Source organism: Grus americana, chromosome 4, assembly GCF_028858705.1.
Source record: "Grus americana isolate bGruAme1 chromosome 4, bGruAme1.mat, whole genome shotgun sequence".
Lineage (NCBI taxonomy): Eukaryota > Metazoa > Chordata > Aves > Gruiformes > Gruidae > Grus > Grus americana.
This window is the reverse complement of record NC_072855.1, coordinates 74100214-74124200: the sequence shown is the minus strand read 5'-3', so window position 1 is coordinate 74124200 and position 23987 is coordinate 74100214. Positions and strand designations below refer to the sequence as shown.

The following is a 23987-nucleotide window of genomic DNA, read 5'->3' as shown; positions in this document are numbered from 1 at the left end:
GCAGTTTGGGGGTGTGTGTTTTGTCTTTGTTTTAAAAGGCAGATCTGTAGGAGAGGGAAAAAAAACTGCTGGTAAATGATGTGGTAAAGATCACAGGCTGATCAGGATTCACTGAATTCACATCTCGTGTGATGTGTAAGTTGTATATAGCAGTGTTAATGTAATTTACAGTGGAATATGGAGTATACAGTATTTCATGCTTCTAACTTTCACAATGTGTTCCAGGAAGCAGACAGAGGGTTTTCAGAGTCACTGGGGCACGAGGGTGGGGTTCCCAGTGTGAAGCTGCGATAAGGAAGATCAGTCACTGGATGTGAGAGAGATAACGGTTAAGGAGGTGATGTTATCCCTGTATGAAATAATAATCCACTAGTGATTTCAGTCATGTTCAGTGTTTCAAGCTTGTCTTGCAATAAAATGCTGAATAAGAAGTTTCAAGGAAAGGTTGTGACCACTTTTCTGTGGGAAAATACACATTGGGAGAACAGATCCAGGGTTTAACAGAAGTTAAGAGGTGCTTTCCTCTGTCTCAATTCTAATCTCCAAGAAAATTGCCTGATACTAGTGGGTTTTTTCTTCCTGAACTCCCAATGCCAAAAAGTAGAACACAATGGGGCTGGATAGGGAAAAATGGCACAGGATAAGAAAACTGGATTCATCTACAAAAGGGTAATTGCACATGTATTAAAAGATGTAGTAGATTTAAATAGACCTTTTTTTTTCTGATGTAAGTTATTGATCCTAGATCGTTAGGTCTAGTAATGTTGCCATATATGAGAGAGTTATTTCCAAGCATTATATTCCTTCCTGGCAGATATTACTGGTAGGACTACAATGGACTGGCTTAGGAGATCAGATGGGATCATTATTATCAAGTTTAGGTCTTGACTCAGGATGGTTCTGAAAATATATGCATGTCAGCTTCATTGCAAATGCTCATATTTATCATAAACATACCCGTGGTGGAATTTGGCCATTACATTTAATGTAGTATTTATAGTAATTTTCTCTTTTCACCTTTCCTTATTTTTTTTTTTTTTCATTGCTTTGGCTTGATTATGAGCAATATGGCTAAATTTTATTTGGCATTTGACTAAGTGCTTATAAAAGGAAGTTGCTAGGAATTTGTGAATATGTAATTGCTTCTATGTTTTTTTCATGCTTGCATAATGACAGATTACATAAATTAATTCTATCTTTTAGCTTCTAATAGGATATCTTTTTTAGTGTGTTTCAGGGTCTCATTTTCTTTGATACTTCTTAGGTTAAAATACTAGCATTTTGAGATAGTCTTCACTTTATAGCTGAGAAAATACTGTATTACTTCTTAAATATTGTATTATACAATATCCTGTACAACTGGTTTTCGAGATCATTTGCACTCATCATGAATGTGAATTTTTTAATATCAGGTACTATGAGTTACTTTATGGAAATATTCATTGACTTTGATACCAAGGCCTCAAAACTACTTTGGTGTAGTATGATAGTTAAACAGAGCTGTTAAAGTATACCTTCCTATTCTTTTAAAGTCCAGTCTAATTTTTCGCCTGAAAATATTTTTCTTCCTTTTCAGAACTACAAAATTCCACTAAAGTTATAAAAGCAGCAAAACCCAGGACAAGGAAATGCAGCAAGGTTTGTATTTGCCAGAAAGACATTTATCTATGAGTTACTGGACTGATTGTTTTAGAAGTCCCAGTTAATCTAACCTGTTAATCTAAACTGGCATTTAGCTCAGCTGATAATACGGTAGGAAAATGAAATAAATTCAAAGCAGTATTTCTGGCTGTAAATATTCAATATGGTAAACAGCTGATATTACTAAAATAAAAAGATAGCAAGGTATTTTGAAGTTAAAACCAGAAGTGTTGTGTTCTGCCTTGGCTGATTTTGAAGGCAGAGAAAAGTAAAAAAGGAAGGGAAATTTAAAATTAGAAGGGATGCTAAAGTGGTGTAGGTATGAGAGATAAGGAAAGGCACTTTTGTTTAAAAAAGCAATGGGATTTTATAAAAATGTGAAGGGCCTGCGAAGAAACATCATCACTTGAACACATGTGATGCTAGATTGGTGTTGGAAATCACTTTTGCATATTATGTGATGTGTATGCTTTATGTGCTGCTATAAAATATCATGAAAAAGGAGACATTGAATCCTTTTATTGAAAAATTGGTTCCAAAATTTTGTAGAGCCACCCCTTTTTAGGTTGAATAATACTGTGCTTAAAGGTCTCCCAAAAGCTAAAAGACTTAAGCAGTAGATAACTTTAAATCACACAGGAAGCTATATGTAAGACATTTAATCTGACAGTTGTTTTATGTTTATGCTCAAAAGTCCTAAGCCCTCTTAGCTTGTTTTGTAATAGAATGTAGAAAATTGGGTTTGCTTGTTATCTTTTTTTGGCTGTACTCATTTAAAATATTCTTTATGAAGGCATTCTTTAAACAGCTATACTAATTACAAGCTAAGATATATTGGGTCCTGATTTGGATGTAACTGCAATGAATAGTTGTTTCTACGATTGATCATATTCTGTTTTCAAAAGTTGTGTGTTTGTTTTCTGTTGTATTTCTTAGTTTTTAAAAATTGTTACTTCTAACAATTCTGCTCAGGGGGGTAGTCTGGCCATCTGAGTCATGACTGACAATTTCATGTATTAAAAAGGTTTAAATCTAGGAAGTATTTATAAATGGTTTGTCATCTTTGCAGGCTGGTGATTTTGCTGATATCACAAACTGGCCCACACCAAGCGAAATAGCAAACAATGAAGTAAGTATCCTTTGTTATCTTCAGTAGTATTTCTTTAAAAAACATATTGACTTCTCTGCTTAATGCTGTTCCCCCTCAGAATGTCCTTTGAGTGTTGTAGGGTTTCAGCAGAACTTTAGTCAATAATTGAAGATACTGGTTTGTGCTTAACTGTCTGCACTGGTACGGGAATTTCTGAAACCCTTCACAAGCCTGCACCTGTACACTCCACTTATTGTTAGTGGTGTGCCGTGAACATGTAGGTAAAAATGTGCCACGGTTACTCCACTATTTTAAAATTTGTATTTCCCTTTTCTTTTCCTTGGGAAGTTTATGTACAGATGAGAAGGCCTTTGGGGTTGTGAGCATGCTGCCCTCCCTTGTGGCTCAGAATACCTTGTGCAGGTTGTCTTAGGTCACCTTAGTTATCCTTCCCCTATTCCTCTGATATATTTTCCCCTTGCTGGCTCTTTAGTTAATATCTGTTCTGTTAAATTATCTTCCTTTCACTTTATCTCAAGTTATAAGTGCATAATATATCTTACACCTCTTTCATGCTATTTAAAACAAGAACAGAGCACAGATTATTGCAAGCTATGAGGTGCCATTTCATTCTTTGCTTTGGTTCTGTAGCACCCCTGTGATGCTTTTACTGTTTTCTTGGTGAGGGAAACCAGAAGATTTGAGTTCAATGATGCACATTGTATAATTGAAAGTGTCCAAATGAAAACTGAAAAAGAGTGTATTAAGGTAGTTTGGCATGAATCATTTGTCCTGCAGGCTCAGTTTCTACTACCCTCCCTTCTCCTCCAACTGATTGTCATAACCTTTTTCTTTGTCAGCAACAAAACATTTTCAGGTGTCTAACTAGGCTTCTAGCATTGCAGGTCAAAATTATAGATGTCTAGATTTGACAGAACATTATGTTTACTGCTAGGCAGAATTTGCCTCCCAGTAACTTGTTCTACAGGCTTTCAAAGAAAATCTTTGAGATTGCTAGAAGAATCTTTAAAACTTGAATAGATTATATGCCAATAAAGTAATGCTTGTTCAGTTGCTCAGATACCAGTTAGAATACTTTGGGGTGTGCATCCATTTAGGATTTATACAAGATCCTTGATTTGACCTTTTTTTTCCCCTCTAAAAAGTATTTATAAGCTTCTCCATCATCAATATTCCTGTCAGTTGCTGAGATGTTTTGAACAGAATGGACTACTACTTCAGAAAGAGACAGCGGTGATATATTTAACAATATCGTGAAGGATGCATGATTTGCATCCTAAAGCTGCTAGTTTATTTGGTGACATTAGAGGTGTATAACTCTCAGCTGTGCATCAGACTCCTTCCTTAGTTACTCATAATATTAGAAATAATTTTACCTATGTGTTTTATACCTCAGATGCACCACCTCTTTGTTTGCTACAGTCTAAAAACTCAAAAATGCTGTCCTTGAAGATTGTGTGGTCAGTTGCACTATGCAATACTTTTTGTTTGTAACTTTTCAGAGACTACTGTTGTAATGCATGAGATACAGTGTAGAGAAATTGTGTCCAAAAAAGAGATATTTTCTCTAGTGTTCTGATGCACAGAAAAGGAGAGTCTACTGAGCTTAGATCTGAGAGACTGAATAGCATTTGAAAGAATTATATTTTATATCCTTTAATGATATTTGTAAATGCTAATGTTGATTTGTGACTGTATAGAATATGCTTGTTTTAGCTTTTCTTTTTTCTTTTTTTGAAATACTGATTTTAGTGACTTAAGAAAACGTGCATGATTATCTTTTGCATTCTCTTTAATACTGCAGGTTTTTAGCATCTACTTGGTTATTATGTCAAATTTTGATACAATTAATGATGTCTGTATAGTACTAATCAGAATGGCTGAGAGATAATATGTAGTATCTCAAGAATATACATATTTGATGTTTTCTGTCTGAAATAGTCTGCTTTGAGAGTATTTTTTAAAAGATTGTTTGGTTTACCAGATGGTCTAGACTGTATTGCATAGATGGTAATTAACCTTGCGCTGACTTAAGTATGTGAGAATTTTAGTACAGAAATTAATTTAGTGTCTGTTAAATGAAATAACATTTATTTTGTATTTAATCTCAATTGATTTGTCTAAGGAAAGGCTTTGCGTTCAAATTAATTATGGCAGAGTACTACAGTATCTACCTTATGTACTCCAGCAGGTTCAAAGCTATCTCCACAACACAGGAGTATTCTTTCTATTTGGCAGAAGTATCTGCGAAGCTTAATTTTGCAGGTAGATATTGTATCTGATCATAGAATGACTTGGGTTGGAAAGCACCTTTTAAAGGTCATCTAGTCCAACCCCCCTGCCACGAGCAGGGACATCTTCCACTGGATCAGGTTGCTCAGAGCCCCGTCCAACCTGATCTTGAATGTTTCCAGGGATGCGGCATCTACCACCTCTCTGGGCAACCTGCTCCAGTGTTTCACCACCCTCACCGTGAAAAATTTATGTCTAGTCTGAATCTACCTTCCTTTCGTTTAAAACCATTACCCTTTGTTCTATTGCTGCAGGCCCTACTAAAAAGTCTGTCCCCATCTTTCTTTATAAGCCCCCTTGAAAGGCCTCAATAAGGTTTCCCCAGAGCCTTCTCTTCTCCAGGCTGAACAACCCCAACTCTCTCAGCCTGTCCTCACGAGAGGTGCTCCAGCCCTCTGATGATTTTTGTGACTCTCCTCTGGACCTGCTTCGACAGCTCCATGTCCTTCTTATGTTGGGCACCCCAGAGCTGGACGCAGTACTCCGGGTGGGGTCTCACGAGAGCGGAGTAGAGGAGGAGAATCACCTCCCTTGACCTGCTGGTCACACTTCCTGTGATGCAGCCCAGGATATAGTTGGTTTTCCGCATTGTCGGATCACGGTGAGCTTCTTGTCCACCAGCACCCCCAAGTCCTTCTCCTCAGGCCTGCTCTCAATCTGCCTGTTCTCTGCCCAGCCTGTATTGATAACAGGAAAAATGAAACTTTCCACTTTTCACTAAAATTATGTTCATTTTGCTTTTTTTTTGAAACCTGATATTCTGTGGGATTTCCAAGAAGTGATGATCTTCAGGATGCTGGCACTACTCAAAGGCGCACAGTTCTCAGTAAATGCCATATTCTTATGTGGGAAAAAATAAATCTGTAATCATACACCTCCACATCCTCTTATCTTTGGTTCATGTTCTGATTTAGTGGAACAGAATTATCTGAGTTAAGACTTTATAGTTTACACGAACATTTGGCATGCTGTTGAGATTGTACAGCATCACAGGAATTTCTGATTTACCATTCAGTATTCTATAAGCACAGCTTTTTAAAGTTAATCAGTCTGAACAGTAGATACTGGTGAGTAATATTTCTTTCTTTGCTATAAAATAAACTTCAATTCTGAGGTATTGAAACATGATTGTTGTGCACTTGACAATTCTACATCTTCAGTTAACAAACAAAAACTTTCTTTGCCTAAAGAATTCTTTTTATACTCTTGCCAAGATAGCAGAAAATAAAACTCTTTAAAATGAGGTTTTGCAAAACAATGTCTAAAACTCACCCTACTGAAGAGGTCGAGAATAGGTAATAATAAAGGAATTTTTATAGGTGCAGGAAATTTATACCGTTGGCTATCAGCAGCTGTACTGTCAGAAATAATTACCAGTATCTCTTGCAGTGTAAGACTGTAAGTCACAGTAAGAAGCCAACAAATAGAAGAGAAAAGGAGGAGAAATCCGATCAAAAAAGCAATAATGGAATCAAGGACAACCCTGAGGCAAAGCCAGATGGTCCAGGAGATAATATTAGTGAAGATGAAGCTCAAACTAATAACCAAAGGAAAAAAGGTCAGTCTGGGCACTATGTATAATGCAATAAGTCAGCATTGATACATTTAGATTAATTCCAGTCAAACGACTTGATGAAACTTTTTGGTTTGCATTTTCTAGATGGTAAAAGGATATATTGCTTTCTGCTAGGAAGCTTAAAACAGGCTTCTTAGGGTTTGGAGTGTTCTGTTGAGTCAAATAGGAATTTTGAGGAAAAAAGCAGCTCATGTCCTACTGATGGTCCATGGAGCTCTGACAATTTCTGGAAAATTTCAGCATGGCTGTACAAACCATTATTGCCTCTCATATCTTTTAGATAGCACCATGTTAATTTAACTTCATGTATATGTGTGTGCATGTGTTACTATATATACTAACACTTTAATTTTCATGTTTTACTATTAGCTTACACCTTGAAGTGATCACTTGAAAACTAAACCAGGTTATTCATTTCCTTTTGATCCAATCTGTTACATTAAAAATAGGATGCAAACCTGTATCTCATTTGGTCAGCAGGCTGGAGAAACAGCTGAGAGAGTTTTAAGATATTGCGGCCATCAGCTGTGGGGTTTTTTTTTTACTTGCTTCCCTGCTGGTATTTCTTCAGATCCTAAAGACTTTTGATGTTTAGATTTTTTAATCTTTCTATGTATACATTTAAAAAGAAATCCTTTATTGCTTTTAATTTTTTCAGTCTAAGTGGAAATCTAAAGCAAAGCATTCCACAGGTACAACCTTCCTCCCCCCACTTCCCATGTGGATGACACATTTTATGCATTTGCTTGTATTTCTTGGCTGAAAAGGTATGAAGCCCACAATACCAGTCAAGTATAGAACAGCAAATATTATCATTAAATAAATGGTTAGTGGATATTTTAGGCTAGCCTACAACAAAGTACAGCTTTGCTAATAATTTTTAATGCACATGAATGAACTTAATCTGAATATCTCAAGGTAAAAATACAGTATACCAGCTAAATTCTTGGGAAAATTTGGTTTGTGATTGAAATCTTTATTTTAGTAGTTAATTTGATGTGGGGTTTTTCTACCTTTGTTTCATATGCAAGTTGTGAAATTAAATATATACAGTAAATTCATTACTGTATAACACTTATGCAGCTATAAATTCTTGGTAATGGAGCTTGCATCTAAAAATTCATTAAATAAAAAAGCTCACCTTCATTTCATATATTTAAAGCTTAGGTAAGGTTACCTTTCAGTTTGAGACATTCTGTTTACTGCATTTATTATTGCTTAGTCATTCATCGTATCTTAACATTTCAACGTTAAGCTTCTCCCAGGTTTTAAACTTTGGAATTAACTGTTACTAGTTCTACAAGAAGAATTCTCTAGAATCTTTTCAGGAGCTGAAACCTCAAGTAGTACTCTAATTAAGAGTAATATATTAACTTTTCAAGGTAACAAGCAGAAATGGGTGCCACTTCACTTGGATGACGTAAGATCAGACAGTCAAGAAAGACCAGGGTCTCGAACTAGCTCAAGATTTCTGCTGGAAACAAACAAGTTAATACCTCATAACAACAGACGGACTGAGACAAGAAGTAAGTAGATCTCTGGGTCTTTCTATTTGTGGCAAATAAAGTACAATACCACATGAGTAGGCATTAGATTGGTAGTTTATGCTGAAACTTGACTTTGCCTATACTAAGTAAAACATGGTGTTAATATTTGCCAATAACTAGCAAAAAAAGAAACAAATTGTACTGACCTTTAACAAATTTTAAATTGGCAAGTTTTGTTTAGAGGCTTACTGTCAGATTTTGTTTGAACCTCTTCACAAATTGATCAGAGTGGTAATGTCTCAATCACCGACTCTGCTGAGTAACTGAGTTTGTAAACAGTCTATCTTTACCGCATGTGCCGGTGCTCTGAATCAGAGCAGCATATATTTGTCTCTTCATGGCTCCCTACAGAGTCTTGGGCCACAGCTTTACCATGTAGAAAGTTTGGAAATAGTCTCATAAGGTGGCTGCTCTGTCATGCTCTAGTGCTGTTTCTGCAGCTTGTTGCTACCAGTGCAATCGCTTGTGGACCTACGCTTTGAACTCTGCTTTGGCAATTCTACTGATGTTGGTTTTTCCTTTAAGTTGGACCAATTCCCTGACCTATTTCTCAGCATGGCCATGCAAAAAGTTGTACTAGCAGAACAGGGGGAGAAATGCAGCACAGCTGGTACTGCTTCTGGTCCTCAGGTGTTCTGAATCCTGCTTGTCAGATGGCAGAAATCTTAGGCTGAGTGTAACTCTTTGGCTTATGTCTGCATTTAAGTTTTAGAAATCTCAATATACATTAACAATTTAAATGTTTGCTCATCAATAAGTGCTGGGCACTACTGAGATGGGATTTATTTATGAAGTTATTTTAGGAACATGGAGGTAAGGGTTTGGTCTGGATGTCTGAGGGATGGATAGGGGCAGAGGGAAGGAGGATTTTTTACTCATGTATCACTTTCTTCAGCAATTATTCCTCAGGAACCCAATGGTCAAATGACCAGAAACTTGTAGCATGAACTCTACCGCAAGACTTTAGTGATTAAATTCCAGTTTCAGTGCGAGAGAACAGAAATGTTTCCTGCTCTTCAGGAACATTGACTGTTTAAATAAAAAAACCTGTTTGGGGCTTATTTACAACACTAGCTCATGACGACGTTATATGTAGGACTTTTGCATGTGTCTGAGCCGCATGTACTCTGAGTGGAAAAATGAAACTGATTTGGGGAAACAGTTCAAATGATGCCTACGCATTTGGGATCTCTAAGGTTGAGGGTAGCCAGTGCAAAGGCTAAGGCCCAAATTTCCAATGAGACAGATATACAGATTATAATATTCATAAATTCAGAGTCTTATTTGACAGGAAAAAAAATACAGGAACTTGAATGTATGAGCATACATATTTTGCTGTAGGGTTCACTATAAATAGTTGCTAGTAAAACAAGATTTCTAATACAAACAAGGAATCATACCTGTAGTCAAGACTTTGTTAAATTTAGCAACGCACAATTTGATCAAGTAGGGGCTGTATCCCTAGGCATTCCTCTGACAAAGAGGTCCCTCAGCATCTGGAAGACTCTCCAATTACAAGTACTTGAGGAAACTTTAAGCAAGGGTGAGTGGCTGAAGATGGAAGTCTGAGAGAGTTAGGATAAGAGAAAGAAATGGTGTGAGAGGAGGTTTCATTTTCTCTTGTGAATAAAGTGAGAATTACACCCATTCTTAAGTTTTGTGAGTGGAGCAGAGGTCCTTGGGGTCTGGCTTGGACCTGCCTGATTTCTTTTCTTCTGCTTCTCTCTTGCTATGTGCAGACCACGTATTTATATGAAAACCTTACATAGATTCTTACAGAGTCATCTTAGATTTGCATGTGTTATCAAAAAAGGGTCCTTAACTTAAAAGCTCAGTTTGGGGCACGACCAGCAGAGAATAAATGATTGCTGTTAACTGGGCAGAGTCAGGGGAGCAGTAGACGGCTGCTTCTGGGAACAAAAGGGAGGCTCCAGAGAGCCATTGCTGTGGAAATCCACCTGAGCAGGATCAGCAAGAGCTAGTAGCTCTTCCTAGCTCTCTCGAGGTACTGGGAGTTGTCCGCAGGAGGAGACTGTATTATCATGCCTGGAAGGAGAATTGCATGATCATTCCTTACCATCCTAAGCTGATCATAGGTATTGTGATCCCTGAGCTGGCACCAGAGTGTCCAGTTGCATCAGAAGCATTTGAGATTGACTGGCAGTCAAGCCCATTTGCTCTTCTTCATTGCTAACAGCTTCTGCCCGACTCACCCTCAGGCATGGCAGGACAAACCTTACTGTTTCACCCTTGCAGCTTCAGATCTGACCTTCTGCTTCAGCCAGCATGACTGAGTCGGTGGATTGCCTGGGTGCAAGCTGAGAACTCTATGTTGCAAGGGACTTTTCGTCACTGTGATATTTAAGTATGATTGCAAGTATTATGCTCTTTTTCTCTTAAAGATTGGCGTCGTGATAGAGAAAAGAGAGATGATCACGATGAAGTGTGCAGCGTGAGAAGTGAAGGTGGCAGCGTTCGAGGATTCTCCAGAGGCAGAGGAAGAGGACGAGGCAGAGGAAGAGGACGAGGCAGAGGAAACCCTAGAAGTATGCAAAGAAGTAGATGCTCAGCAAAAATATTAAAACTATGTTTATAATGTTATTGTTTGCACATGAAGTAAGAGTTGTCTCAAAAAACATATGTTACTTAATGTAATTAAGTAGCATGAGTCTTTTAAAAATCAAATGCTGAAAACCGACAGTAAAATAGCAGCGCGTATCATGCCTTAAAATATTTGTGTGCTGGACTTAATATTTTCATCATGTTTCTTTTATGTTGTCCTTTATTTTGAAGTGAACTTTGAATATTCTGTTGGTTACCAAGAACTGTACGGTGAAGGAACTGACCAAGTATTTCAACCTGAGCTTAATGCTAGTGTGATGTATTACTATGGTGATGGAACAGGAGTGCAGATGTATTCTGTGGATGAAGCACTTCTCAAAGAATATATAAAACATCAAATGTAAGTAGATTGTTTAATGTACCAATATTTTTTTAGAGATCTAGCTAAGATAAAATAACTAATTTCAAGCAGTGTTTAATCCTTAGTATCTGTATAAAGATGGCGATTAAGACATTTCAGTTTAACTTTTTGATTTGACCATTACCAGTGTCAACTTGAATTTATTCACTAGAGGGGTGGAAAAACTTGAGTGATGGGGAGGAATTTTAAGGAAGCTGTTCCGCATCTTGTGCTGTAGTCTGGCTCTAACTCGTATACCTGCTTTATTTATGGTACATAGCCCTCTTTTTATGTTGTCATGTAATTGAGATATGGATGTCTCTGAGCTTGTGCTTTTGAGTACTGTTGGTCTGTTTGCCTATAAAGCTCTTCTTGGGTGATGTAGCTAGACGTTTCCTTTATTTGCTCTCAGTTTCGCTTTGAGAAGTCTTGCTAGTTTTATGTTTTCAGAGTGTTTCACCTGAAACATGTAACTGAAAGAGAGTAGTTTTGCAATGATACTTGATTTTTCAATAATCTGAAATGTTTACTTTCTCGTGTGCACCATTAGGCAATGAGAAACCATCTGGAAGACTGATTATCACCAGGAGACAAGTCAAAAAGGGCCTGGAAACCACTAGTTCATTTTAAAGAGACAGTTTCCACCACTGGCAGATATTTCATCTTTTGTACTTGCAACGGCATTTCTCTGCGATGCCTTTGTGGTGGTTTTTGATTGCCCTTGTATTCCATAAAGCAACTTGCTTATTTTATTCTTGCTTCTTTTGTTACAGTTGACGCAAAAAGGAAGAAAAAAGCCTCTTTAAGGGCAGAAAGTATCTGGCATTGTGGCTATCAACTTCAAAACTTCTATTGCAGTCTTTTTTGTTACTCTTGCTGCCAGGCCCCCTATGAGACCTGACAGTGGACATGTACCCCCATGTCAGGATAATCGGCCTGCACTGTCCTCAGACAAGTGAGGGAGGAGCACAGACACTCCACTGTTGGCCAGATTTCTGGGCATGCAGTGTAAAATCCAGACCTTCTAAGGTAGGACATGATGATGTCCCCCTCTGCTGAGAAAAATGTCAGTTACAGCATTGGTCACATCTGACTTCTGGTTATATTTGTATTTTATTTTAGCAACAAGAGGTTGGCAGGTGTCAGTAGAAGACTTGGCAAGGCTGGCTAACCCGAGCCATTGGTTACTTGTCTGATGTGAACTCCTAAGGCAGTTTGATTATGGAGTTTACTTTCCATGTAAGAGAGAGGGAGATCCTTGAGCAGGTTTAGAATATAACTTCACTATTTTTAAGCTCCTTTTAAGAAAAAAAAAAAAGTGGTTTTTTATCTATTCACTTCTTTTATCACATTAAAAATGATGGGAAACACACATTATTCATCAATTACCTATTATTAGCTTCTAAATGGGAATGATTTTGTCTGTCTTTCATAATTTAGTTATAAAATATTAAAGTGACTATGCCAAAGAAGGAAGTTTATACAGAATAAAGCCGCACAGAGCTCCTAGGTCTCAGGGTTCCTTATGGAATCCAAGATAAATCTGGGTATATTAGAGAAGTGAGATTGCTTTGAATCCTAGTGAATCGATGAATTTTAAAACCGTTTACGTGCTTAATAGGGAAAAATCTTACAGACTGTGTCCAACTGAGTTGATGTGTAATTACAGTAAGAAATACACTGCTATCGAGCAGTTTATGCTTGTCCCAAGAACCAGCTTGATGTACAAGAGAGAGTATTTGTATTACATACAAAACTATCTTTAACATTTTTAAGTACAGGCTGAAGTTGTCAGCCTGAAAAGTTTCAGTGCTTAGCAACTCAATCTGCAATGAGCAGCAGAACTCTTTAAAGTCCTCTTTCTTTAAAAAAAAAAAAAAAAAAAATTCAGACATGCATCCAAGAGAAAAGCTGGAGGGGGGATGTGTGTGTGTTTAGGTTTGTCCCTCTACTTGGAACAAACTTGTGCGTTGTCTTCATTTATCATTAATGGTCTTTCACGTTCCTTTTTCTAGAGTGATGGACATCAAGTGAGGCAGTTTGAGTCAAGTTCAGTCATTGTCCATTTCTGCTTGTGGAATTTTTAACTAGGTGAATCGTTACAAGATTTTACCTTTACTGTATGACTGTAAAGGTAACATTAGTAAAATGTTGATATACGGCTTTTGTGCTTGCTTACCTTCTAGATTGGGAGGGCAAAAGAAATGTAGTAGTTCAGAACAGTAAATAGGCTATTCTTGAAAGAAACCTCTTTGTGCACGGTTGCTTCACTGATCGTTTACGTAGCTCCGAGTAAGAGCTTAATTCTCCAAAAGCCTTACTCTCTTCTCTGTTTGCTCTGGTTTAATGGCAATGTTTTCATTTGTCGTATGTCTTATTGTCCAACTTTGAGACTTTATATTCATTCTGTCTTGGAGCTGAGTGTTTCATATAGAGAGCTTTTGCTTCGAATTTCTTTAGCTACCAAAAATTAGAGAAAGAAATGGTATCAAGCTTCTCCTTGGGTCAATGATGGCATCAGTCCTCTCCTCTTGGTAACTTTGGCCTCTATGTGAACTTCAGTGGAGACACTTAGCGTTTTACACTTTGAAATTAGAATCAACTTTATTTACGTTTGTATGTGTTGGGCTTTTTTCCTCAGTGTTTTAATGCTCTCTTGTTTTATTTTTGCACTACCTCTGTTTTTGTGTCATAGCATTTTAATTGCTCTCCATTAAATATTTCTCTACCTACGTTTTCCTGAACCTGACAAGGAGTAGTATTCCTTGATGTTACATGCAAAATCATGGTATGATGTGTAAACTCTGTGAAAGGCCTAGATTTTAGCCGGCATAATTAAATTGGGGATTTTTTCCATTCTTTTTCAGAGGATGTTTTCTTGTTCCCTTGCTTTGTGTGACAGATCATGATTTGAATTCCTTACTTTTTCTCTTCGCTAAATATAAAACATCTTGACACCCTGATCATTTCACAGAGCAGCTTCATTGTTGAAGATTTGTCTTTCTGCTATTTCTTTGTCCCTCATCTCTCTTGTTCTGTAGTACTGTCAGATTCCTGAAATGGTCCTTGTCCCTCTTCTTTTTATCCACTGAACATCATCTTTTCTGCTAGACTTTACTTTTCTCCATGAACTGTTGTGCCTTTGGTACAGTTTCATGACAAATACAACATTTTTGTTTTCTCATCTTCCCACATGCATGCTTGAAGTAATGATTCAGAGTACATATGTGTGCCTCGACACTCAGATAGGATACTTAAACCTTCTAATGTACTGGAAACTGGGAAAAGAAAAGATACGGTTCAGGATGAAGGTGCACTGATACTGCTGTGTGGGAAATAACTTATGCCCTGACTGTAAGCAGTAGTTGTCCTTCATCTATATGGAGGCTAAGAGAATGTTGTTTGCTTCTGCTCATGTAAGTAATGAGGGGATGGGTGAGAGAAAAATTGAATGTAGTTTTTCCTAATGCGGTTCATATATGCGAACGTAACAAGGCTTTGATTTATGCCCTTATGTATTGTACTGGATCATAAGTCTTTCTTAACATGTCGAGCGTGCACGCTGTTCTGTAGGTCTGTATAATGATACGCCTGTTGAAAGAACGATTTTGTTGATGAGAAAGTATGCTCTGTTTTTAATGGAAGACTTTAACAAGGAATCTCTAAGTTGCTATTTTAGGATTGTCTTTAACCTATAATAGGCTCATATTTCTATGTTGCTTTCTGCAGTGAGTATTATTTCAGCACAGAAAATTTGGAAAGAGACTTCTTTCTGAGGAGAAAGATGGACCAACAAGGATTTCTGCCTGTTTCATTGATTGCTAGCTTCCGTCGGATGCAAGCTCTGACTACAAATGCTGCGCTCATTTTGGAGGTAAAATAATTCAGAAGTACGTATGTAGAAAGTTGCTTGGTTCATTTTGTACTGCCATTTAAAGTCAGTGCTGTGAAATTAAGAAAGATTTCTGTTCACAATGACAAGGATTTTATAAAAAGGATATAAATGGCAAAGTTTACGGGTTTGGTTTTTTTTCTTTTTTGGATGGTGCTGGATATGTAAAGTTTCTAAAGTTATAATATGCTTGTCACACAGGCCCTAAAGGATAGTACAGAGGTTGAAACCGTGGATCAGAGGATAAGAAAACGGGTTGATCCAGAAAAGTGGCCAATTCCAGGTCCTCCTCCATGCAGTCTGCCGCCAACTGACTTTTCTCAGCTCATCAATTGTCCAGAATTCATACCAGGCCAAATTTTTGGCTCACATACTGGTAAAGGATTTATTTTATAGTAACATAAGTTTAAGACTGTCTAGCTTAGGAAGTTTTCCTCTTGATAATGATTTCATAATGGAAGTTGTACATTTGGTATAATGGTTTATTCAGCTGATAAGCCTGTCAGCTTTGCAGTTTCCAAGTCACATGGCTGATGTGAAGTAGATAAAAATTTCTCTTAGGTGTCACGGCTGTGACTGTTCTCCAGAATATTGTATGATGGACTACAGTCCTTTAGTAGTAGTAGAAGTAGTAATAGTAATCTTAAGTTAGTCATAAAATCTGCTTCATTTTGGTAGCAGCTGAAAGTTAACTCTTTATTTGGTGCCTTCTGGTTTTGGATGGGTATCTCATTCACATAATTAATAGGGAAATGGCTTTGTTTGCTGACAACCCTTGGCAAGGAAATCTTTCACTAAAATGTTGGTTGGAAGTCAATGGGAAGAATGAAGACTGAATTAGGCAGCCATCCATGGAGCTAGAGGATGGTGTGGAGAAAACATGTCCCTAATGATGCTGCTCCTGTTTTCTGAATAACACGTAATTTCTCTCAGACTGTTAGATCCTTTCCATGTAAATAAGTTGTTAAAATTGATCTTTTTCTAAAACGTTGAGTGAACTGTGAAAAGTGATCTCCAAAAAATGAATTCTGCTGATCAGTGTTCTGTTTAACTGTAGAGATAGAAAGATGGTAGCTGTGGTTAAAAGAAAGACTAGTGAAACAATTACAAAAAAAACCCCAAACCAAAACCAACAAACCAACCACCAAAACAAGCAAAACCAAAACAACCCCCAACAGGAACTGAACTACTGTTTTCCAATGCTAGAGTCTGCACCAAGTTCTCCAAGAATGGCAAGCCCGCTGAGTCCAAAGGAAAATGCTGAAACGAGCAATTTTCAGACAATATCTAAAGGATTGTCTACAAGTTTGCCTGATTTGGACTCTGAACCTTGGATAGAAGTGAAGAAGAGGCATCGTGCATCCATGGTCAAACTAAAGGTAAAATCAAAACTCTTTGTTATGTTTAAATAAACAAATGCAAAACCTGCCAACTCTGAGATTATACTGTAAAACAAGGTTTTTCATGTCTTAACATACATGATGCTTGATAATGCAATACAGTTAGTGTGCATTCTTCTCATTCTGTCAGACCTAGAATAACTAAATGCATTTAAAACCCTGATCCAAAGCTCACCAAAATGAAAAGAAAATACTGTTTGGTTTGGTTTTTTTTATTTTTTTTCTGCCAAGGGTCAGTTGTACCTGTTGATTATTGAAAAATGTAGTGTAATGTGCATTTAGAATTTTCTAAAAGCTTATGGTGGAATTATTTAGAACAGTAATTTACTTGATAAACATCTGAAAGTGGCTGTATTGTTTCTAATTCCTATACATTTGTGTATTGAAGATGTTCTATCATGTTCTATTTGTCTCCCATTTGGATAATCACTATCCAATTCAAATATAAAATGCATCACCTCTCCCAACTTAGGAAAGTGTTCCTATACCTGATCAAACATCAGATCAACAACAGCAACCCCCACCTCCAAAGGAACAAGAACAAGAAGAACTTGATTTTCTGTTTGATGAAGAGATGGAACAAATTCAAGGTCGGAAGAATAAATTTACTGATTGGTCAGACAGCGATTCCGATTATGAAATTGATGATCAGGACGTAAACAAGATTTTGATTGTAACACAGACACCCCCATACATGAGAAAACATCCTGGTGGAGATCGTACTGGCAACCATGTATGCCGTGCAAAAATTACATCGGAACTTGCTAAAGTCATTAATGATGGCTTATACTATTATGAACAGGATTTGTGGATGGAGCAATGTGAAAATGACACTATGATGAAGGTAACTCTCTTGATTTTTTGACCTGAAAACCATGCCTGAAAACCAAACAGTTCCAAAGTTAATTTCAGCCATCTGCTACATAATTGTTAAACTCTACACTTTTTTTGAAAGAAAAGTGACAGTAGTTGAATTTACAGGTCTATTCAATTCTCTTTATGTTGGTAATATTGTAAACAGTTGAAAGCAAAACCAGCAAGTTTTTCTCCTCTCAGATTTGACCAAAAATATAATAAATAAATTTTTAGAACTTTTATTGACATTTTAGAGATGGTTCACCTTTTCCAGTGTTTTCTTGTTGTGTGAATGGTTTGTTTCATAACATTTGCAAACCCCTACCAGAGGGGAAGGGGGCACGTTTCTGAGATGAGATAAGAAGAGAAGAAGGTAATACAGTAATTTTAAAGTAGTTTTATGTTAAGGTTCTGTTTGCCTTGTAACTTGTTAGAATGGTAGCTCTGTGAGGAAATGACATTTTGGATTGCACGCCTGATTTTATTATGGAAACCCTTTTATTTCCTAGCCTGTACGTGGTCCCCTGTCTTTGGGGCTTTTAAAACTTTGCAAGGACATTGTCAGCTTTGTGATTTTTATTAGTTTTAAATTATTTTTTTTAATATACTAAGCAGCTGAAAAATTACAGATGAGAACTGCATAGGCAGAGGTAAACATGGCACACTGCAGTCCTGTTACTGCTCTTGGTGTATTAGGAAGCCAGTGAGTGGCATGTCTGTAGGCAATCCTGCTCTATCACTAGCAGATATTACGTGTACAGAAATACAAAGTTACCTAAACACTAAATAGTGAGGGGAATGAGCTTGGTCTGTGCATAAGGACAAGGGTGGGCTGTGGGGAAGGGGGGAAGTAGCTTAAAGAACAAAAAGAGCATGTGGGTACAAAAAAGAGCTGACAAAGAAGTGAACGTTGAGAATAAGAGGAAGAAATAAAGGTAGAATTCAGAATATAGAGGCTGTATTACAAAGGAAATGGACCAAGAAAACCAGCAAACTGGAAGAGGACAATGAGAAATAGCACACAGCAAGAGAGAACGTTTTCTTTTTTGTTGTTACGTTCTTGACAATGACTTAAACTTTTAAGATTTTTCACAGTGTGCATACGCACACGTCCCACCTTCAGCTGAGTAGGGGCGTGAGTGGTTTAAGATGCTGCCAGTGCCTTGGAAAATCCAGTCCTTTTGCAGTTTAAGCTGCAAAAAAAGGGGGGAGAAAAAAAAAAAGCTGAACGCTTTATTTACAAATACTGGCTTTTCTTTAGACATAGCCTGAGAAAGGGAGCAGGACCTCTTCTGCTAAATTGCTTGGACTTTCCTTGGCACGCTTGCTGCAGCAGAAGGATGGTTTGGGGCTTGGCAAGGGGCAGGATCTCAGTCATTTCTGTTTCTTATCTGTCTGTAAATATATGTGTGTAGATGGCCTTACCTGCTTCCATTCACCCTTTTGTTGGCGTAACTGCTTATCTTGGCTAGTGCAGTTTAAAAGAAATATGTACTGGCTGTGTATGGGCAATTGTGTGTCAATTCTGGCTTGCTTATTTTCTCTTTTATGAAATTCACCTGTTAGAATGATGCCCATTATCATGCTTTGCATTTACCATTTGCTTTCTCTAATTCAGCAAGAGATTGAGAACTTTAAGAAGCTGAATCTCATTAGTAAAGAAGAATTCGATGGTCTTGCACCAGAACCAATTGCTGATCTAACCCAAGAAGTTCCACCAGGACCCCCAGGGTTACAGAAAGGTAAGTAATATGTATTTGTTTTTAGAATCTCTGTAATAAAGAACAATTCTGTAGGTGTGTTAACTCTTTCTGCCTGTGTAATATTTTAATTTTGGTTCAGTCAGCATTCTGTGGGGCTTTTTCTTTGCTAATTTTTTTAATTGTGAACTGTCAGCAGCATGATTTTCACTGAATTAGAAGCAGCTGGTACTAGTACTTTTCAGGTTATATATGAGCATCAAAAGCCACCGTTCTATTTGGTCATCACCATATACCAGCACCAGGTGCTTTTTGTGTAACTTGGCATTTACGATGTGTAAAGCAATAGCTGGTGATGTTGTGAAATGTTTTCTAGAAACCAGTATTTTTATGGGAAATAGGGACAGAACAATGTGAGATTAGAAGAATTTTCTACTTGCATCAAAACCTTACTGAGCAGTCACAATGTCCAAATCATATCTTTTGAGGAATTTCTGATATAGCAGTAGTATTAACATTTACTAAGATACATGCTAATAGCATCTTTAAAGTAGTTGAAGAAAACCACCTCACTAAACCCACCACCTCACCAAAAAGCAAATATGTGGTTACACTCTCACCAATGTTTATTTTCCATTACGTTGCTAGTGTAGATACACAAGAACAAGTAGGTAAGAAGGAAGTGAGTTTAAATTTTCTAGCAAAGACCTGCTTGAAACATTATTTCATAGGTTTTTTTGAGCAGTTTGTACTGCTTCTATACCAAATGCTTTTGTTAATTTGATTATCCTTTGGGGATGATGTAGTTCACTTGAAATCAAACAGGCCTTTAAGATACTAGATAGCAGGGGAGCTTAGGCTTTGAAATCCCAAGTCTTTTTTGAAAAACAAATGGTTTCTCCTTCCTGCCTACAGATTTAGCAGAGGAGCTGGCTTGTAATTTCTTAAGTATTGAAGTACCCCCAACAGCTGCAATAGCTCAATCGCTGCCAACAGCAGTTCCAGATTCCCCCTGTGTTCACCCTGGCTTTACCCCGCGAACGCCTCGCACCCCGAGGCTACAGGATCCCAATAAAACACCCAGGTTCTACCCTGTTGTTAAAGAAGCACGATCCATTGATGTAAAGGTAAGTGGGAAAACATTTTTTTTTTTAAAAACCAGAAAAAGCCTGTAAAACTCACATCTGTATATACAATTAATAGGAATGAAAAGGCAACAAATGAAATGCTTGTACTTTATTGTTTATCTTCAAAATATTTACTATATTAATTCTTTCTTATTTCTAAAAAATGATTTCTGAGTTTTCTCTGTAATGTTTCTTAAAAGTCCTTGCCGAAAGACTGTAATGTCTAAAGATTTTTAATTTGTTATATAAGACTAGTCTTCAGGTTATGAAACTGGAATGTTGTGACTTTGTAATGCATTAGATAGACCATAAAATTTTTAGAACTTTAAGAGGGAGAGAATGAGCAAAATCATATTAGGGGAGTAAATACTTCATTTACTTTCTTAGACTCCAAGAAAAAGAAAAACACGACACAGTACAAATCCTCCCTTAGAATGCCACGTCGGTTGGGTGATGGATTCTAGAGACCACAGGCCAGGAACTTCCTCTGTGAGGTAAACTTTTTTTTTGTCATGACAAATTTGTTTGCAATGTCATTAGTTCTCACTGCTAATGGAGAAATAGGCTGCGAAAAAAGACAATTTATACAGTGGAAGCAAGAAAGACAAAACCATAGAATACAAGGCTATCTGGAAGTAAGCTTGCTAGACTGACTATGTTCATAACGTTGTTTGTTGATCCACGATATAGTAGCAGTAATGTTATTTGAAGTACTGATGTTCCCTTCAGTGATTTTGCCTTTAACTGGTCCTTTAAAATCTGGCATTACAGTAATGTTTAATTATCATCACCCAAAACTGCCTGTTCTTTGACATAGTAGCGCAGAATCTGATTTTCCTGAGGTGCACCTGAAAACAGATGAGTTGGGACCCCAGGCGGGTGTTGCAGTGGTCATCAGGTGACTGTGCTGTTCTGACAGCTCTTGTGTAGATCAGAATGGTTGAAAAGTGATTCTGTAGAAAAGCACTGTTTATAGGACAGAAATATGTTGTAGTTTTTTTTTTTCTTCAGCAGTTCGAATGCTTCGCCTTCAGAAGGAGCTCCACTGGCAGGAAATTATGGGTGTACCCCAAATTCTCTTCCAAAATTTCAGCATCCTTCTCATGAACTGTTAAAGGAAAATGGCTTTACTCAACAGGTGTACCACAAATACCGTCGAAGGTGTCTAATGGGTAAGCTGCTAAATGCGCTTCCTAAAATTTTAGGTAGAAGTTACCAGGTGTCATCTGATACCAGTTTTCTCCACATTGTTCCTCATTCATAATTTTTTTGGGAAAGGAGAGCAAATTTTATTTGATGTTTCTATTTTATGAACTCTGCTTTCCATTTAACTTTACATTCCCTGACAAAAAATTATCCTCAAATTTAAACTTAAGTTACTGGAAGATCTTGTGTGTGTATTACTAATGGAAAAGCAATTGAAAATATTCTGCCAAAAAATTAAAAATGGCTTTTTTTTTTCCCTTTCTTTTTGTCTTCCAGAGAGGAAACGGTTGGGAATTGGCCAGTCCCAAGAAATGAACACACTCTTTCGTTTCTGGTCCTTTTTTCTGAGAGATCACTATAACAAGAAAATGTATGAAGAATTCAAACAACTTGCTCTAGATGATGCAAAAGAACACTACAGGTATTTGCTCTTTCCTGGAAGTTAAAAACTGTTGAGGTCTTACCATTCGTCTTAATGACTGTGAAGTTTACATATGTCTGAAGTGAACATTTTTAGTATTGGCTTTGACTCTTGTAAATCTTTAAAATAGCAGTCTGTATCAGTTACTTTAACACCAAAAATCTGTTTGTATAGATTTGTGCTCTGCAGATAAATAGTTAAACATGCAGTATTTCCTGATTTGTCCTGAGTTCTACAAAATCCTGTAACTTGTGTACAGTGACAAGTCAGCTCTATACTTACTCACACTCATAAAACTCTTCCTTCCATAGATGAAGACGTTCTTAACCTCATTCAAATTGTTCAAACTGCTGCTTGCCATACAAAAATACCAGAAAAATGACCACAAATGAAATTACCGCTGTCCCTTTAGCTCTTCGATGTTACTCCCTTCCTTTCACCCAGTTCCCCCCACCCCTGTTTCTCTTAGCCAAAGAGACAAGGTAGCCCAAGGTTTGGAATGTCAAGCGAGGAAGTGCTGGCTATGGAAATCCTGAAATTCGGATGTGTTGTCTGAGACTGCAGAGTGAAAGTCCTTGGGGTGCAAAGGTGGCTCTAATAATACCTTGTGTCTCTGCTCTGAGCTTTCTTGATGCTCTGTGGTTATCCAAGGATACATTTACCAGGGGAAACTTCAGAAGGCCCTTCAAGGGGACTAAGGTGGCAGCAGATGAATACAGAACAGACGGAGGTCCCAGCTATCTGGAGGCCCAAGGCAGCTCTGGTGACGGCGTGGCTGCCGAAGCTGGGGTGTTACTAAATACTGAGCCAGAAACCCCGGTGCTGGGGTGTGCAGGAGCCCAAAGAACAACACATTGAGTTTTGCACCAGTGGTGGGTTAGGTTGACTTTTGGTCTGATCCACTGTGGTTGGTTTTATGTTGAAACTGTGTGTACAAACTTACTGAAAATGTGAAAGTGTTTGTCTTTTGGGGGGGGTGGGGGTGGGTGTGTGTAGTGTCTGTAGTTCATAAGTTGAAATGGTGGGACAAACCTGACTTTCCTAAGTCAGTTTTGATTATTTGTGAAGATGTTGTGGAAAGACAGGTTGATAAAAAGTGATGTGAAAAGTGGGTGGTTTTTATGAGAAGGGTAAAATGAGACTATGCTATTTACTTAAATGCAAGGAGAGACTGAAAACTTGCATCCTTCTGAGGAACGAGGAGCGTACGGATAAGATTTCTGTACCTTTTTGTTCTGTTCCAGGTATGGATTGGAATGCTTGTTTAGATTTTACAGCTATGGCCTAGAAAAGAAATTCAGGCAAGAAATTTTCAAGGATTTCCAAGAAGAAACAAAGAGAGACTATGAAGCTGGTAATTATCATAGGCCCGTCATTGCTCACACAGGGGTAACTTTAGTTGGGAGATAATCCTGATTCCTTGGCACCGACTTAACTAATCCAACAGTAGCTTTTGTTCGTGTTTCTTTTATCTTACAGTTCTCTTAATTATTCACTGGTAACTATACGTTAAAGTTTTTAATTAAATCTGACCTTTGTAAGTTGGTAAAATTATCTTTTTCTATTATTAGGTCAGCTATATGGACTGGAAAAATTTTGGGCTTATCTGAAATACTCTCAGCACAAGACTCCAGCTATTGACCTCAAACTGCAAGAATACCTTAGTAAATTTAAGAGACTAGAGGACTTCAGAGTGGATGTAAGTTTCAATACCTGTTGTAAATAAATATTTGGTCTAGGAATATTTTTACTGCAAGGTAAACTGAGAACAGTCCTTCATTTCATAAAATGGCACCTTTTACAAATCCTGTGAGTGACTAGAAAAAGCAGAATTAAAAAATTAAATTCCAATGAAAAATGCAGTTTTATTCTAGACATTGTTTTCTGAACCAAAGTATGGTGCTGAGATGTGGTGGCTAAAATCTAAAAAGTGTTGATCCATTTTCATTGTGTAATGAAATAAGTAGCAAAAAAAATAGCTTGTGTGTCTTCTGGTAAGACTGAGGACTTCTATAGCATTTAGGAATTTGGCAAATGAATTCATGCCCAACTGGCATTTCTTAATGAAACGGACAGGCATCGTCCTTGCTGAGACTTTATATGCCAAATTCAACATACGGTGCTGCCGTGCTTGTCATAACTGCACTGCGTTATGGTTATGGTGGGCCCTACATTACCATCATCCTCTATAATCCTCCATTTTCTAGGAGTTGTGGCAAACATCTGGGCAGCGACGATTAAATAATGCCGTAAGACT

General features: G+C 37.4%; 1 protein-coding gene across 4 annotated transcripts in view; it reads left to right on the top strand.

Annotated features, from left to right (window-relative positions):
- The window catches only part of LARP1B (La ribonucleoprotein 1B), a 33941-nt gene that overhangs the window by 6950 nt on the left and 3004 nt on the right, over positions 1–23987 (top strand). Inside the window, exons 2-18 of one of the 4 annotated variants that reach the window (XM_054825675.1) lie at positions 1577–1638; positions 2711–2770; positions 6434–6602; positions 8003–8146; positions 10570–10713; positions 10961–11129; positions 14859–15003; positions 15223–15397; positions 16228–16400; positions 16894–17265; positions 18895–19018; positions 19892–20103; positions 20491–20597; positions 21118–21275; positions 21586–21730; positions 22975–23084; positions 23302–23429. In XM_054825675.1, the coding sequence (XP_054681650.1) occupies positions 1577–1638; positions 2711–2770; positions 6434–6602; positions 8003–8146; positions 10570–10713; positions 10961–11129; positions 14859–15003; positions 15223–15397; positions 16228–16400; positions 16894–17265; positions 18895–19018; positions 19892–20103; positions 20491–20597; positions 21118–21275; positions 21586–21730; positions 22975–23084; positions 23302–23429 (2597 nt within the window). Of the gene's footprint in view, positions 1–1576; positions 1639–2710; positions 2771–6433; positions 6603–8002; positions 8147–10569; positions 10714–10960; positions 11130–12019; positions 12159–14481; positions 14546–14858; positions 15004–15222; positions 15398–16227; positions 16401–16893; positions 17266–18894; positions 19019–19891; positions 20104–20490; positions 20598–21114; positions 21276–21585; positions 21731–22974; positions 23085–23301; positions 23430–23987 lie in introns of those variants that run through there. The other 3 variants (XM_054825674.1, XM_054825676.1, XM_054825677.1) reach the window with 3 other exon arrangements.